Genomic DNA, 18,452 nt, shown 5'->3' on the forward strand with positions numbered 1-18,452 from the left:
ACTAAAATCTGTGCAGTTAAAAAAGTTTTCTTCACAGGTTTTCTGATTTCACACATTATTCATATGTTCAAGTATTTTATAAGTATTATTTTTCTACCCATGTTTTTAACCTGAAGAGCTTTGGGGGTGCAGGATGAAAGAAGTCCAAATATTTGGACTTCTTTTTGTATTTGACTGTGCTGTATTTGTGCTGCTGTGGCTATGTTATTGAGACTAATACATAGTGTATTTGCATAGCCCATTCAGGTTAGATAGATTTATGCAACTGTGGGGAAAATTAGGTAGAAATAAGTGAACTAAAAAAATCGACTTGCCCTTTTTTTTTCCCTTTTTTTTCTTTTTTCCTTTTTTTTTGTGTGTATGTGTATATAATCTGTGCTGGGAACTGCACCCTTAGGAGCTTCAGCATTTTGTATTGTACAAAGGCTAAATTTATTCAATACTGTCTAGTTGAAATACAGTTTTTCTGTGGTTGCCTAACATTTAAAATAGGAGAACTGTTGTAGTCATGTTATCTTTCTGGATCCTATCTCTTTATCTACAAATTACGGGTTGTAAATATTATAACTGTATAAAGATTATGAATGCTTTTGGGGGTGTTTTCTTTTGGTATGAGAACATGAGGTGTGTTGCTGGACCTTGTACTAACAAAAAAACCAAACCTTGGATAAACTGGGGAAAAAAAAACCTGGATGAAGATATGAGGGTTGGGGGGCAGCCTTGGCTGAAGTGACTGTAAGATGGTGGAGTTCAGGATCCTGCATGGAGGAAGCAGGGCAATAAGTAAGATTATAACCAGAAGAGTTGTAAACTTCAGGGGAGCTGACTTTGGCCTCTTTAAGGCCCTACTTGGACAAATCCCATGAGTTACGGCTCTAGAAGGTAGAGGTGTCCAGGAAGATTGCTTAATATTCAAACATCACTTCCTCCAGAGTTTATGGAGTCTCTTTCTCGGGTCTTCATGATCCACCTGGGTATGAATTTGTGCAACCTGCTTAGGCAAGGGAATTGGACTAGATGACTTGCAGAGAACCCTTCCAACCCCAATCATTCTGTGATTAGGTGAATTGTGCCACTAATATATACTTGATAAAACCCTTAATGACCAACTGAACATCCTCAGACATGTCCCAGAGCAGTAATAGCTATCCACAGTGTAAGGAGCTTGAAAATATTTTAGCAAGTCTGTTATATCAAGAGTGAGTTTATTGCCTAGAATGCAACTGGGAGAGTAATATATATAAAGTATACATTAATATAACATTTTACCCGTGAGTATGTCTGTATAGATAGGTTTCTGAGTAGTTTTCTTCTAAAGAATATCCAAATGCTGTTTTGCTTGCTATTTTGTTTGCTGTGGTGGCAGTCTGGCTTTACAATATAAAGGTAATCTTTTAATTCTCTACTGAATAGCTCACATAATCTCTATTCTGAGGAACACTGTGCTTTTTGGTCAGTTAGCACTAGGTTGTACTAAGGTGTCACTGTCTCCCTGGGAATTATGTGTTTCTCCATCAGCTGTCCTTTTGAATCTCATCCATTTTCCACAGGAGGAAACAACAGATCACCAAAATAAGTGTGGCATGAGTGGAGATGTTGGGTAATGACTAAATAGGTTTGATTTCCATTACTTGGTGTATGATATGGTAAGAAAAGTTTTGGGTTTTGTTTGTTTGTTGTTTGATTTTTTTTTGTTATTTTTAAAAATAAGATAATCTTCAAAATGGTTTTAGAGATCGTCTCCATCTTTGAAAGTTGTGTGAGCCATTAAAATGAGACAATGCAGAGTGTTATGAGGATTATAATCACTTATATTTAGGCATCTGATGAACCCAATTAATCAAGCAGTCTAGTCCTTGAAGGATGTGTTTAACAAACTGATCACGAGAAAACTGGGATTGAGTGCAGCAGTTTTATTGAAAAAGTCCACAGGTGTGTGCAATTCCTTTATTAAAATGTTTTCAAATGCATTGGACAAGGAGCAATTGATGATCAAGAGTTATTCCTTTTTTATACATTTTTATTTCCAAAACTATACAAACATAACATTGGAAAACTTCCCTTTTCCTCCATTTTAGCTATTAATAATACTGTAGTGATAAGTTATATATCTCCCTTTTCAACCTGCAAGCCCACTTTCCTGGAGGTGACATTTTACATCTTTGACAACTAAAAAAAAGGTTAGTCATATTTACATGTGCTTAAGGTTGCATAATTGAGCATCATACAGGTTCTGAAAACCAGTGGATAAATGGTTTTCAAGAGTTGCCCTCATGGGTTGGAGGTTTTAAATACACATAAACTGCATACATGTGATTTAGTAGCCAAGACACTCTCTGTTCTTTTTTTATTTTCAAGGCTATCTCTAAACTGTGTGCTAGCCATGGTAAAGGTTCGTTTTAGTAAAGGTACTCACTGAGTGAAAAGCAGCACTGACAACAACTATTGCTGATGAAGGACATGAACGGGCAGAGGACTGTATGTGTATATATAATACAAAATCTAATGTTTCAAAATGAACTTGGAGCTTTCATGTAAAAATAATGTCTAGAATAAAAGTTATTTCCTGGACAGGATTAAAGAATTTCAGAGAAACAAACCCACAAATATTTATGTAAGGAAAAAAAGTAGAGCTCAACATGGGAAAAGAACAATAGAACCACATGGATTAAATTCAGAAGCTGATATTGCAATGTATAATTACTGGAAATTCAGTTGAAATATAGCAACATTATCAATGGAAAATGAAGGCTACAACTGCAGCAGACACATACAGTACATTTTATGAGCTATTATATTGGCCATACAGATTTGTCTACATGTTATTTATTTGAATCCTTAAGGCTTCTCTAATGTCTTACATGAAAGTGCTGTCTGCTTGGATCTTCCATGCATGAGGGAAGGGGATAATTTTTCAAGGAAAAAAAAATTGTCCACATTTCAATTACAATAGCACATCCAGAGACACAAAATAAAAGACAAAACTTTATGGTACCTTTGTTTCATTTATTTTGGCCCCCAAAAGGTGCATGCACTAGAATTTATGTACTACAAGGTATTGAAATATTTACAGCATTGTACATGTGCTCTTAAAGGGATGGCAAATGGAAGGGTTTATTTTTATCTTGGTGGGAGTAGAAGTTTACTTTCCTAGCTTAATACCCATTCAGAGTGAGAGATGACTCTTCCAAAAAGAAAAGCCCACAGAGAATCAAGCTATAACATAATCATAGCCAGTGTTAAGCTGTACAGCATGTCACCTGGAAATTCTTCTCTCTCAGACTTCTGTCTGAAATATGAGTACCAACTATTAAGTGATGTTGCCTTGCTCCCCTTGCCCTGCCTGCTCTGTTTCTCTCTATTCCATCAGGTATAGCTGTGTTTTACCTGTTTATGTCATTTTTATTTCAAATTCTTTTGACACTTTGAATGGACATTTAATTCACAATAACCTGGTGGCAGGTTTTGGACAAATGATATGATTGATATTCACGGGGTTATGGCACTAAAGAATTCAGACCACTATAAAGCGCATCATAAATACTTCAAGTGGATTTAGGAAGCCATCTCTCTAAGAAATTCAGTGAGTAAGGCTCGTATCACTGATTTCCTTCTGCTTTTAAAGGTAAAGATACGATACCCAATACACCAGGTTAAACAAGCAGAAGGCAGTTGGGAAGAAGATGCGGGCATAGGAGTCCATTTTGGCAATGCGGATATGTATTCTTCCATGCCTCCATGCTCCTGTTCGACAATCCTCAAAGCAGCAAAAAAAACTGGCACAGTCCTTGCCATCAAGACACTCATACCCGTATTCTTCATCCCTTTCTTGGAGGTGTGTAGCATTGTTCATTTGAATAGTAGCTGATCGAGGCCGGATGTCAATTGTAGGTGCCTAAGTGGAGTAGCAAAAAAAGACAAAGATGGCAGGAGGGGAGAGACACTGTTATTATTACCAGACCAACAGATAGATGGAGACTTATAGTCAACATGTGAATGATGGTTCTGCATGGAGTACATGGGAAATTGCTGAGGAGTTCTAATGGCAGTATTACCTTAAACTCACTAAAACCAGTTGCACCATATTCTTTACAAGGAAGCAGCACAAATCAATATAAAGTTAACAGCTGTGGACAACTAGCTTGAAAGCCGAACAAGGAAACATCAGAGATTAAAGGAAACATTCAGGAATGTAATTGATGGTATTTTTTAATTTCTTATGGTTTGTATTTTACATAGCTGCTTGATATCTGAAGGTAATTTGTGCATTGCACATAGAAAGAAAGGAATAATCAATGGAAATGCAGGATTTTAAATTAAGGCTGGTTCATGTTGAGACAGGAGCAGATATATATGTGTATATATATATATACACACAGGGAAAAAAAGGAAAAACTGGGTCTTTTGAATAAACAAGATAGGGCTATCTCTGTAAGACTCTCCAGTTGTTTGAATATATGCAGTTCAGCATCTACTAATGTTCACCAACTAGAAGGCTCAACATGTTCCAGACTTTATATAGTAGCTGCACATAAATATCTATACATATATAGATATACACACATATATTTGGAACAAATTGGGCAAATGAAGCATTTAAAACACATTTGAGCACTTGGTGAACACTAGGATGACGGGCACTGATATTTCCTACTGATAGTTATTAGGGTAAAATAACAACAATTCCATTCCATAAGTATGCATATTTGGTTTGGTTTTTTTTTGTTTTGTTTTTTGTTGTTGTTTGTTTTGGTTTGTTTTTTGTTTGTTTGGGGTTTTTTGTTTGTTTGTTTGGTTGGTTTGGTTTTGGTTTTTTTCCCAAGGAATCTCTGCATTTCTGAATGAAGAGAATGTTTAGATGTGCACCGTAGCTAGATACATTTCCTAATGTGCTAAGAGTCTATTGATCCAGTGATGGCATTAAAAATATATATGCAACTTAAACCCTTTCAAAACTCTGACTTTTTTGCATAAGTGTAACAGCATTTGAGTAATTGATGATGACATTAAATTTTCTTCAGGTTAACATCAGAACACGTTTAGTTTTATAATTCAGAGTGAAATCACAGATGTTAAAAAGGTGGGGTCAGAGTTGAGTTTTAAAAGGGTATATTGCAGGTTTCTGGTGTAGCTGCTGCTATTGGATCCCATGGCAAATTGAGAAAGAGCAGAGCAGAAATGTTTTGACATTAAAGTCAATTCATGGGATGCAATAATATTGGTCACTCTTGAACTTACTTTAGTTCAGAACCATAGTGAATCATTATTTGGGCTGCTGAATCAACTCTACAAATTGTCTAGAAATATGTAACATTCTACTAAATTAGGAAGTTACCTGAAGTAGAATGCTTAGATGTCTCATTAAAAAAAAAAAAACACCCAACAAAACACCACTCTCATATAAGCTCTGATTGTTAAATTCAGCAGTCGCATGCAGTGAATTTCCATTCCAAAAAGCATTATACCTTGAAGGAAAACATCCGAAGAAGCTTTCATTTTGTAGACAGAAAAGAGAATCAGAGGGTTTTGTTTTAAATTAAAGAAAGGAAAGAAAGAAAGAGACAAAAATAATGTAAATTAAAAATATGTTTCTAAAACATAGTAAGTCAAAAAGAACTAAATTTATAGAAAAGTTGGGATAATAGCAATTTAAACAAGTATTTGTAATATAAACCCCCCACATTTTTGACTCGTCACTGTCTTATAACTAAATCTGGGCCAAAGACATAAGATATCAAACTCAATTTAGATCTTTTAATATTCCCATGGGATTCCAATCTTTTATGTTGAACTGTTTTGAAGGAGACAATTCACAGTTTACAAAACACTTTTAGTAGAAAAAATTCTTTTTACCTGCAGCCTGCATCCTGAACACTCTAAGTGTTTTACACTCTGTGATTTGGAACCAGGCTATCATCTACAGTTCTATTTGTCCCCAGATGCTCACAGATAAATAATGTAAAGACAAGTCATCTTCCCTTTTATGGACAACTTTAAGTGAGACAACTAAGTTTGAGGTAGTTAATCTCGGCTCCTTTACTGCACTGTAAAAGACACACATGCACACAGCCAGCCTTTTATTGCAGCCTAGGACAGGCCAAGATGCATCACTTGCCAGCAGTGCTTCTTTCTTTTGAACAGAAGAGAGGCCTATGATGAAATCGAACTCTAGCATACCTAAAGTTAAGTAAGAATTCTTGTGCTGTATGTTAAAACTAAAAAAAAAGAATATCTTCAAAAGTCTTTCACGATTTTAGGACAGTAAATCTGAGTGACTAGATGCCTGAAGTGGATTTGAGAATGCTCTCTATTAATGTAAACCACTTGTTCTTCACATTTTTCACAGGCATATTTGGGTTGTTTTGTGGATTGCTAAGCTACTTTTCTCTCTAGGATTTCACGCTAATTATTTTCACTTCAGAGATTCTATACAACAGATGTTTTAGTTCAGGTGCAAAAGAAAGAAATTTGTCCGGGACAAAATAAGCAATGAACTTTTTCCCTACCTGGGCAAAACCTTAAACACCTACTGAAGGTGCTTCCAGGATTTAGTTATTGTGGCAATTGAATACACTTATTTATTACTGTGTAGCATGCATCCATAAGTAACATTGTAAACCGCTAGCTGAATCACTCTCTAAGGGAGAAAGGTAGATAGAGGAGAAGTACAAGAAAAGAAGATACAAAAACAATGAAAAGTAAACAGATTCTTAAGGGGAAATTAGAAAAAACACACTGTAGTTTGAATATAGATGTTTAACTGTAGTCTTGATAGTAAGAAAACCAGTCATACCAATAATACATGCATATGTTAATGCCAGAGAATATTGCTAAGCTAAGACAGAGACAGTGACAGTTCTTCCATAAAGGTCACAGCAAGAGCTCTATGACATAAATAATGGTTTTGGTGATAGTTGTGATTTGCAGAACACTTTGGTTAAAAGGATCCTTATTCTAAGAAATTAGTTTTTCTGGCATCCAGACAACTGTAATGTATGAGCTTTTCATTCTCGAGGTGAATGTTTGCATTCCTATTAATACAAAGGAAGAGTATATATTAGCAATGTCTGAAAAGAAAGTACAAGCATGAAGAGGGATTTAAATGCTTTCTTAGAAAATGTAATTGAATTTTAGACCCTTCTGCTAAAAAGATACATACTGGGTTTTTCTTCTTTTTGTCTTTATCCTTGCTTGGCTTTCTGTTGCTGACAAAATAGTGCAAAGTTCCATATTCCACCAGTGCAGAGAAAACAAAAATAAAGCAGACTGACACAAAAAGATCCATTGCTGTCACATAGGAGACTTTGGGAAGAGATTTACGAGCAATTGTACTTAGGGTGGTCATTGTCAGGACAGTTGTAATACCTGGTAGATAGATAGAAAACAACAGAAATATTACTTCAGTTGCAGACTGATATTGTTGGTTCTCTCTGAGAGGTTTTGAAGTATGCCTGGAGTTCAAACATATAGTAAAGATATTAAACAGCACATCACAGCAGTGAATGTGGATTCAGTGAGAGCTTCAAGGATGAACATGGGGTATGAAACATTTTTGCGTGGTCTCTGCAAGGGTTGTTGTGCAGAATAGTTTGGTTAGATTGATTCTGGGTTTAAGAAATTTAGTTTAGTTGTTTAGTTTTGTAGTTTACTTTTAGGAGGCCTTCACTTTTGAGACATTTGTTTTTAGGCTGGGTGTGCTCAAACACTGAAACAGAGTATAGAGAAAAGACCTTGTGTCAGTGAGAAAATTGTGGTGGAGAATAAAAATCCCTTTACTCCATTCTTTAAAGTAAACTCAAGACCAATCTCAAACATTTTGTAGTGATGGGATAAGTATTTAGTTGCAGAGTGATAGCAATGCCAATAAGAGAGAAACTTGCAGCCATTTTAGGTGGTAGAAATTAAAATTCTTAAAGCATGTAATCCATCAGGAACTCCAGGACAAAGCGTATAGATTCATATGTGTGCTCCATAAGGGAATAAAACTGTTTTCTTTCTCTTGCTTAAATGAGTTCTAGTTGTGCAGGCATGCTAGCCCCACACTAATTATCTGCTGCTTAAGTGATTTCTTGCATATAAAGCTGAAAGAGAGAGACTCCCAGGGCTCCTTATAAATGTAAAACTCTGAGGTCAGATTTCTCTCTGTGCCAGACCAGCATCTCTTCTGGTCTTCATAAGTGACTGTACTCTATAACTGTGAAGTACTGTGTCATACTTCACCGTGCCTTCTCCTTTCAGAACATTACTGCCTGTACTACAATGTGAGGAACATTAAAAATGCATCAGAACAGTTAAAATCCATTACATTTATATGGTAAATTTCATACTACTGGTTTCACCTTCTCAGTGGTACAAATAGACTAATTCTGGACAGAGGGAAAGAAGCTCTTTTGTATACTGAAGTAAAATTTAAATAACAGCTGAATGCCTTATTAATTCTATACTTCTTTAAAACAGATGTTATAACTTTGCTTTAGAGAAGAAATGAAAAAAGCAATAAAACACTTAAAACTTTCTGTCATGGGAGCCAGTGGCCCTCTATTCCTCTGTTTCTTTCAAGGGAGATCTGGAATGAAAATGCTGTCACTTATTTTGCATTCCAGTGCTCTATGCTGTAGTTCTGTGAAGAAATGAAAGTGCAGAAGGAAATACTAAAATGGTTCTCACTTGTGTGGATTTAATGGAGGAGAAAATGTGTTTAACTTTGTCTAGTTGAAAGTTTCTATTTTGCTAATCCTTGCAGCTCGAGCTGCTTTGCACAAGCAAGGTTAATTTGGTCTCTTTTATTTTATTTGTGGAACGGTTGTTAAATGTGTAGAAATTGCTAATTCTGATTAATTGCATGTCACATTTTCATGGGTAGGATTTTAGGTGCCACCAAATTCAGTTGATTTTGTTGCCTGGAAGCTAAATTTGATTGTTGGTCCCTAAAGCAGAAGTCAGGGTAGTACATTCTTCCCTTTTTACCACTATAGCACATAGCCAGAAATTTTGATCCCTTCTTGATATGTACTTCATTTGTACTGCCAGTCACCATGATATGGAAGTAAAGCAAATTAAACTAACACATCCCTGCTTTAGTATACAGCAATGTCCCCCATTCTCTTGATGTTTATAAAACATATTACTGTCATCAGAAAAGATGCGAAAGTTTTGGTTATAAGCAATCTACAATACTCAAATTCTGACATAGTAAAAAGGAAGAGATGCAAATACAGTTTAGGGTGCGTTATTCCTTGGAAATTACTGTATCCTTTTAAATGTGGAGAGCTCATGTGAATTTGTCTTGCCTCTTACATTTGCAAACTGGTGATCTCCAGAAGTGTCAGTTAAATGTCAGAATACTTGCATAAAATCTGGAAGAAAAAAATAGCTTACCTAGTGATGTTCTAGCTGGAACTGCATCCTTGTTAATCCAGAAAGAGACCCAGGATAACACAACAATAAGTGTGCAGGGAATGTAGGTCTGAATAGTGAAATAACCCATTCTCCTGCTCAGGTTAAAGTAAACAGACATGACTACGTAGTCTCCTGTAAAATAAAAGGATACTGAAGTAGAATAATATATTGAAAACCCAACACATGATTTCTGTATTAGCTAGGGTTTTCCTGTTCTGTGTCAGGGGTATAGATATTAAACTGATTCACCAGTTATACTCACAACAAAGACATACAAACCTCTTCAACACTGGTATAGCTCAAGAACTGGTGGATTTTCTACACTGTTAAAGAGAACAGTCTGGCAGGTTTAAATAACTTCAAGATTTCAAGGTTAACCTGCCTTGCATAGCACAGCGGGCTTCCTTCTACCTGCGTCATTCCTCACAGCTTGCAAATGCCTGGTGCAGTCCTCTTACAACAGCTGAGTGGTGCTGGTCCAGCAAACCTCCAGTGACTGTGCTGTCCCTCTTAGCATGCCCTCATCTCTGCTCTCAAATAATGCATGCTTTCAGATGTACTTTCTAAATTATTAATGTTTGCAACTATTCTTCAGGGCTAGGCAGTGTCAATAATTAATTTTTTTATTTGCCTGAGATCTTCTGTTGTATTATTTCCTCTAAAAGGATTTGAACCCACATCTTCTAAGTGCCCCCCAAAAGCCATGCTATATGTTACTCTGTGCATAACACGATTCCCATTCACTAGTTTTATGATTCTTTTTCCAGTTGTTTTTCCCTTTCAAACTATTAAGTAAATTCCATCTGGATTCAGGAGTACAGCAAAGCTTCAGGTTTAGATGTATTTTTATTAAACTAAAAGAACCTAGTTCTCATCCTCAGATTACAGCACTCCTGGGAAATCTTAATTGCAAAGAACTACCGAATCCCAGACTACAAAAGACTTCATTGCAATTCAGTGAAAGGCAATCCAGAGAAGTCTCAAACTGCAACAGAATAGGATTTGCAAATCGAGAGTGAGATAGTTTTCCAGCATTATCAAAGAGACTTTGTGACAAATGTGTATTCTGCTTAGATCAGTGCATTTATTTAACATTGAGTTCTCTGTTTTCAGGCATAATTAAAATTTTAATTTCTCCCAGAATAATTCCTTTGATCCTGGTCACAGAAGAAAGTTCAGAGATAATTTTCCAGCTGATGCTTCTTTTTTTTGTGGGTTATTTTTTTTTTCCAATGTGAATGTCCACATCCCAAGGATTAACTGGTTTTAATTTAATTACAATATGTTATAGTTAAACCAAAGACTTAAAAACCAAATTATATATATGTGGTTTATGAGGAGATATGGCTGAATATGAGCAACCAATTCAAGTAACTACAGTCTGATTATCCTGTTAATTCACAAATAAGTTTGCATTATATGTGTATGTCCTGAATGATACAAACACACCATCCCCCCACCAAAAAAAAAAAAATCCTGAGAAGTTATCATTTTGTCAGTTTTGGGAATTTTTATTTATTCATCTTCATATATACTATTACTGTCGTATATGCTATCAGGGTTTTCTCCTGCTATACAAAGGTAGATATTACTTTAAGCTGCATCTGTATTATTTCTATTCAAACAGTTTAAAAGGGAAGGCTGTTTTCATGCTCAGTGTTATCATATTACTTGAGTGTTGAAGTACTATATCGGATCCTAGGCAACTACTTTTATCCACATTTTTGTCCTGTTCTTGGACAGGTCTTTTTGTCCAACTTTTTGGTTAATACTAGCCCTCTTGATTTGTAGAATCTTTAATTCAGAAAGAACAGAAAATATCAGAATCTAGTACAGAAGCAGGACTTTGTTACAGGTATTAGAGTCAAATCCAAAACTCAACACCTGTGCTAAGAAAACAAGCAGATGAGTCCAGATGACCTAGACCAAGACATGCTGTAAAGACTTCATGCATGACCTTTCTTCAATAATAGTGTGTGCAAGCCAAGCCAAACAGTGGTGTGGATAACATAGGAATATCCCTATATATGTGTATTTAGGGTGAGCAGCCTCAATCCTTCCATTTTATAGACTGTTTTGATATACATTGTTTTATTGTGTTTTTCTCTTGGTGGTTGTCATCTGGCCTTTGTTGATTTTTCCCTTAATGCAAGGAGTGGTTTTTGTAGAGTAAGCTATTACAGTAATTTTTTACAATACTTTCTGCTTAATTTTAAAATTAATGTTTTTTTCTTCAAAATGTAATGCAGAAGAACTTTTAAACCATTAAGTAACTTGTAAAGGCCTCAGTTCATTCAGCAGCAATGAGGCATTACTTTGAATTCTCTGTCATCTCAAAGATGTACCAATCCATTTCCATAGAGCAGCAGCAGTGTTCTGTCACAGAACATTTGCTACACAAACGGAAGATGCTCCAGGTAGAAGTGTTTTATATTGAGTTGAACACAATTACTTCTGCTTTGTATTCTTTTAGATACTGGACTTCTTAACCAATTATGTTTCAAAATAACATATCTCAGCTAACATGCTGCAGAAGGTAAGTCATGATGTAATTGTCCTAGATTTTGTTCAAGCCTCACATTATTGCACTTTCCTTTATGCAAACACTTTTTTTCCTAATAGGTATATGTAAAAAATCCAAAACACTCCAGGATTATATCCATAGGAAACGCTCTTATCAACTCCTGATACACATAGGCAAAATCCACAGAATTATTCTGGCAGACCTTATTTCACATGCCTTGTAGAATTTTACTGAAAGCTCAAAGAAATAAGAGACCCTATAAACATTATACAGGCTTTAAGTTTTCTACTAATGGAGAAGTTAAATCAAAGGGAACAGAAATTTCAGTTTCAACTCTAACTTGCCAAGCAGTGTAGAATTCACCACTCAAGAATCACTGAAGGATGCATAAATTCTTTTAATACATGTTGCTTTCTAATCCAAAATCCTTCTGGTGCTGCAGACACTGCTGCGTTTTGGAGTAAATCCCACTATTTCAGAGAATCTTACTAAGAAAAGGAATAATGTTAATAGCTCAGAGAGGTGTTTTGTCTATTTCTTATCTTTCTTGGTTGGGATTTTAGGCATGATGATTTATTTCAAGCTAAGAGTGATAATAAATATAATTTTGGAAATGTCAAGATAAAGCAAGCCAATAGTTCTGTAATGTATTCAGTGTCTCTTCTAGCTTGAAGTAATATGAACAGCTGTAAAGAAAGCACTAAGGAAAACAGGACTAAGTGGCAGCATGCTCCAGAGAAGCATCTTTCTGGTATTACCTAGTTTATGTTAGTGATGTTGGAATGATAAAACAGCAGGCCTTCTGAGATTTTGCATAAAAAAAGTACTCTGAACATACAAATTAACATAAGACCAAAGATGTGCCATTTAGGACCTAGTATCAGTTGTCAGAACATGTACATCCTAAATGTAAAATACATTAACTCCTCTGGGGAACATGGATTTGACAGTATTTCACTTTAATCACATCTTTCATGATGGAATCTTGCCCCAGCCCTGGTTTCAACCACATTTGTTTTTCTGACTCTATTAATGAAATTCTTTGCTCTTCAGCTGGGACCAGCTTAAGTACTCTCTGTTATATTCAGATCATCTCTGTGCCTGAGGTGATTTTTCACTCCTGGTGTGATGCCTGTATGGAGCTGTCAAACTGAGGCATTATTTCGGTAAAAAATGGCCAGACTTGATCCTTAGCACATTGTCATTCATTAGCCCTCACTTGGCAAATTGATAATCTTTTCATTATTACTTCATCCTCTTTCCCAGAGCCCTGACTCTTGTTTATATCCAATATTGTCTACTAAAGCAAGAAAGCTTCTCAGACTGCCAGATTGCTGTTTGGAGGGCTAATATACTTTTAGATTTTTCTAGAAATGAATGATGATACAACCTGGCAGTATCTTTGTAAGACAACATACTTTAATATTTGGCATCCTAATTAGAAGATTTTTTGATTACTTAACCTTTCACCAGAGATATTACAGTCTTGTTGTCCTCTCTGAGGTGTATATAGCATAAATAATATCTAGATAATTTTCAGTTTTTAAAGAAATAAAAATTTTCCCTGGAAATAAAACCTCTTATTACATGGAGGAGTATAATAACTCATCCTAAATATATTTAGATCTCATCTCTCTCTGTTTACGAATATACATCATTCTCCTGTTCCTCTGTATTCATCTATGTTTCTATAGCTGACACATAGCCATTTTCATCTGAAGGTGCAATAACCTGTTAATCAGCTTCTTCAATGGCATCTATTTAAAATGGAATGCAGACCCCCAGGAAAATGTTGTCCAGGTTATGTTTATCCTCATGTATAAACACTCATCATGCTTTATACTAAATTCATATTCCTAGCACTTATGTTTGGAAGATCATGAGATGCAGGGCAGGGTTATGACTTGAGCCACAGTATGTTCATTCTGCTACTCTGAATGGGAAGCTGAATATTGCTCTTGGTGTCAATAATCCCTGTTGCACATAGAGAAAGTGCATAGTACTTAAATGACTTCTGAAGTAGGAGTTATTTTGAAAGAAGATGCATACCATCAGTATCCAGTCATCATGAGCCTAGTAAGACCTTTCAGAAAGTTTTATTTTTAACAGCCCTGTGACATCCTAATTTACACAGACTCAAAGCAGTCTGTGAAAGTTTTGGGGAGCTCCTCCTACCATACTCTTTATGATACAGTAGTTTGAATACCAGGATTCAGGCTCTGTTAGACAGTAGGGAAAGTGAATTCCTGACTTGAGGAAACCATCTGTGCATATGCCCTGGCCTAAGTCCCAAAAGTTCAATAGAAGGAATTAGTTGTGCCAGGAAGCATAGCCAGAGGGAATGAACACTAAACTGATTTAATCAGCACAGTGGGTGTGATCCTTCATTGCTTCCTGGTTGTGGAATCATTTATACCTGTGCGAAGTGAATGGGAAATTATACCCATTAGTACTCTTTATGCATGTTTAAGCGACTGTGCAAAGTGTAAGGTACTGGGGAAACAAGCCTCTAATTTGTACTCCAAAGTGATTTGGAAGCTAGTACAAATGCTTGAGAAAAGAACAGCTTTGTAACATCACAGGAAATTGGTGTCTTAATTATAGTTCAGGTAGCAACTCTTACAGCTAAGGTTGTCTCACATTTACTATTATAAGATGCTGTTTGCAGGTTTTTTAAAAAATTCTATATTTACTGCTGGATTTAACGTATTAAAAGAACTGTAGAAGAGCTTCAGAAATTATATGTTGGCCACCTGGTCAAGTTTTATGTATGTGTCTATGTGTCATTTCAGTTCATTCTCATAGATAGCTTGGGAGTGGATAAAATGGTTTCATTTCTGTTGAATATGTGGAGTTTTGAAGGGCTGGTCGTTTTACATGTGGGCATTTCTGTGAAAATCTTGCATGGCTAAGTTAAAAGTGTTGGAAAATTACCAATGTGTGCATAGACACGTGTCCATAGACATAAGAATTTTTTGAGAGTTTATAAGACTTTATTTTGACTAGCCCTGTGCTATCTCTGCTCCGTACAAAGCTACATACCACGCTGAAGGGCGGCACAGCAAGAACAGATGGATGACAGAGATAGTTCTGTACTTCTTAAAAGTTATTTGTTTCATTATACACTCTGCTACCTAAAATCTCTAGAATTTCTTTGTGTGCTGAAAGTATATAGCACAAAAAGTCCTCACCTCCTGCTGTCTCCATGGTGTCAGGGAGATGCATTGTGGAGCTCCTCCCCTAGGAACTGGATGTGTTCTATCCCAGGGTCTGAAAAGGATTTTCCTTCAGTATTTGGTTACCTTAAATATTTTTGTCAGTGTTTTGTAGTATGAAAATTAATGTGTTTTATTAATTCTCATGTTTATAATCTAGTGCTTTTGATGCCTAAAATGTAAAAAATTTGTGGAGAAAATAGGTTATATAGGAAGATACTGATGATGAATCAATAACTGGCAGAAAAATGCTGCCAAATATCTTATTACATCTTTTTAAAGCAGGACATTTTCCTGTACTTAAATGGGTTTGTGAAACTGCTGAGAAAGTTGAAGAAAAAAACAAATGTATGAGCCAAACTCTCCCAAAATTAAGGATCACCATTTGTTCTTCAATGACTGATCAAATGACTAACAACTAGGATTAGAGCAGGTCACTGTTTATGTGGTACCTGATAGTCATAGTTTTGTTAGTGCAGCCAATAGTGATTCACACAGACCCAGACATGCACCAGCTCTCCAGATTTCCAATAGGTTTTTCTTTCCTATTTTTACCCAGAAACCATGCAGAAAAGATCAAGAACATTTAAAAGAAATGTCTAGAGAACCACATGAAACAGAAATGGAACCTAGTCTCAAAATTTACTCTTATACACAAGTGCATAAATAAATGGCTTGTTTATCTATGGGAAACCCTATGCAGTTCCTCTTTCTCGATGGAGTATACGTAGGAAAAAGTAAATGTAAGAAAATGGTGCCACAGGAGGGCACTGTCACTTCAGAATAGACATGAGAGACGATTGCAAGTCTGCCAGGAGAAAACCTAATCTTAAAGTTCTAATTATTCTCCCTATTGAGTGTTTATACAAACGCTGAAATGGCATCACTGACTTCTATGGCTCTGTTAATAGAGGAGCACTTGTAAGAACTAACCCAACTCTTGTATGATACAAATATTACCAAAGTATTACCTTTTGTGCTACAAGTAATGAGTATAAACTGCATAAATTATTAATGAAGAACAACTGTGGCAGCAGAATTTATCTTCTTTTCCTCATAAATAACTAATAGATACATCCTTGTTCTCTCTTTTGTACTGTTAACATGGCCAGCAGTCTCATTTAGGCAAAGATCCCAACTATCACTGTTGTCCAGGGGTTTGGGGTTTTGTTTTTTTCAAGAATAAACAGGTAAATAGTAGTTTAATGGAAAATTCTCCTGTTTTCAGTCATGGTACATGGAAATATCATTAAAACATGTGATTCCTATAAATACCTCCTTTAAGGTAGGAACTCTGTTGTAAGCTCACTGTTCTAAGCACTCTAAGAAAACTCTCACTCTGAATTATTTGTATTAATAATAATAACAAAAATTAAAACCTACTCCAGATGAATTTGGGGGAAAAAAACCCTAAATGTCTAAAATATTTTAACTGAGCTTAAAGGCTCTAATCATTGACCAGTTTGTTTCATGATGTACCCACACATAAACCAGGATGACTCTAGACCCAAAGAGTTTATTGCCAAGGTGGGCAATATTCAGATATCTAGTGTTCTTTGTTTCTTTTCTAGAGCTGGCATTATTGCATCTTGCTGTGTATTAGTTCAGTGCCTTACAGTTCTGAGCTGCAGCAAAGTACTCAAATGTTACTGAATCCAGTACTTCTCATTCTCCCTGACTCTTAAAATGACAACCTACTGGATCAGTGTTGAGTATAAAAATAGGAAGTAGGACCAAAAAAGTCTTAACTGCATCCTTCTTTAAAAAAATATCTCATGCTTGATTCCATTTGCATACGTATTTTCTGTAATAATGAACAGTGAGTTGGTAAACCTGTGGGACATTCCCTGCAAAACAACCAGTTCTCTTCAGATTGTGTGTCCTTCTTCCACTTCTGGCATACTGGAGGGCAGTAGGGTGATCCAAAACCTGCTACAGGTGGAAAAATAAAATTAAAACAAAAAGGGAACAATGGCAAAGCCTTTTCTCACTCATGTCAAAACAGGTGATGATACCAGAACTGCTCAGCAGCAGCTGGATTACTCCCCTCAGGAAAAGCAGGAATAGGGGGAGAATGGGAGAGCAGAGTCAGACCTTTCTCTCTCACATTAGGGCTGTGTCAGCCTATGGACTACATTGTACACTGCTGCTCTAATCAAGGAAGAAAAATCTTGGTTTAAGAAATAGTTCAGATTAGTGTCTTTGTCCTGATGCATCTTCATTTGGCTTTTGTCCCCATCTCTCTTCTTGCCTTGACAGGGTCTATATTTGCAATTTACTTGTCTTGGTGAGCATACTGAGTCAGCCTCAGAATGTAGTTCAGAGTGATGTCGTGCACCATTATGAGGAAAACGCAATATTTGCTGTAAACACAGTTTTCTGTGAGGATTCGGGTTCAACCTATTCAAATTATTCTCTTGTATAAAACCTGAAGTGACCTTTTTTTTTCTTCTTACAACAGATGAGCAAGTCCTCAAGTGTTGCCTAGTTTAGTACTAAGTAAACAGTACTTCTAAAATTGGTCATTTATTGCATGAAGAGATGATCTGAGCTCTTCCAGTTCACATGGTTTTTACATATCACAGGCAAATAATTTTTACAGAAGTATTTGATCACTGAGCATGAGTGATTTTTCATAAAGATAGGGAGGAAACTTGATCACAGTTCTGATATTTATGAGATTTATTGGTGTCCACAGCCAGAAATGATAAGTCTGGTGAAATGGCAAAATCAGAAAGAACTGTACTCTAGATATCTGACCATGCAACCTTATCATTATCTCCTTTGCCAAATGCCTTTTTCATTGTTTCTGTACTTCACAGTTTTCTCGTCTTCCATTGGCTCATTTTTAGACTGCAGAAGGGACAGACAGTTTCAAGAAATAACGAAGTTTCTTCCTTTTCAAAAATGCTCAACAATCTCTTTCCCTCTGAGGTTTAGCAGCAAAATACCACTATTGTGTCATAGGGAAGTCATGATGTGAATAAAATACAGTGAATGTTTGGCCTTTAGGGCAAAGAAAGAAAGAAAATCTGTCATGGCATTGTAGATGTTTGCTTGTAACTGACTTGAAGGGTTGAAGCGGTGCCGTTCTCTACCTGACGTTTGGCACTCACTCTGCTTGGGCATTGCATAAAGAATGGGGTGATTCATGGCCATGGATGGTACAGTATAGCAACTGCACCGTGATTTCATCCCAGTGCTAAATACCCATTCCAAAGCGGTGATTAGAGCTTGATTATGTAATGAGGCAAAACAATATTAAGACTTTGACAGAGCTTGCACTGTAGTCCATTTATGCAAGATTATCTCTG

The 18,452-nt window shown here is 36.1% G+C and overlaps 1 protein-coding gene across 6 annotated transcripts in view; it reads right to left on the minus strand.

Moving 5' to 3' along the window:
* Positions 1–3,510: 3,510 nt before the first annotated feature.
* GABRG2 (gamma-aminobutyric acid type A receptor subunit gamma2) overlaps positions 3,511–18,452 on the minus strand; it is a 64,729-nt gene continuing 49,787 nt past the window's right edge. Inside the window, exons 7-10 of one of the 6 annotated variants that reach the window (XM_005144966.3) lie at positions 9,379–9,531; positions 7,160–7,365; positions 5,466–5,489; positions 3,511–3,895 (exon numbers count right to left, since the gene is read on the minus strand). In XM_005144966.3, coding sequence (XP_005145023.1) covers positions 3,620–3,895; positions 5,466–5,489; positions 7,160–7,365; positions 9,379–9,531 — 659 coding nt within the window. In that variant the 3' untranslated portion in view covers positions 3,511–3,619. Of the gene's footprint in view, positions 3,896–4,009; positions 4,030–5,465; positions 5,490–7,155; positions 7,366–9,378; positions 9,532–18,452 lie in introns of all 6 variants that reach the window. The other 5 variants (XM_034066751.1, XM_034066752.1, XM_034066755.1 and 2 more) reach the window with 5 other exon arrangements.

This window comes from Melopsittacus undulatus, chromosome 10 (assembly GCF_012275295.1).
Source record: "Melopsittacus undulatus isolate bMelUnd1 chromosome 10, bMelUnd1.mat.Z, whole genome shotgun sequence".
In the NCBI taxonomy this organism is placed as follows: Eukaryota; Metazoa; Chordata; class Aves; order Psittaciformes; family Psittaculidae; genus Melopsittacus; species Melopsittacus undulatus.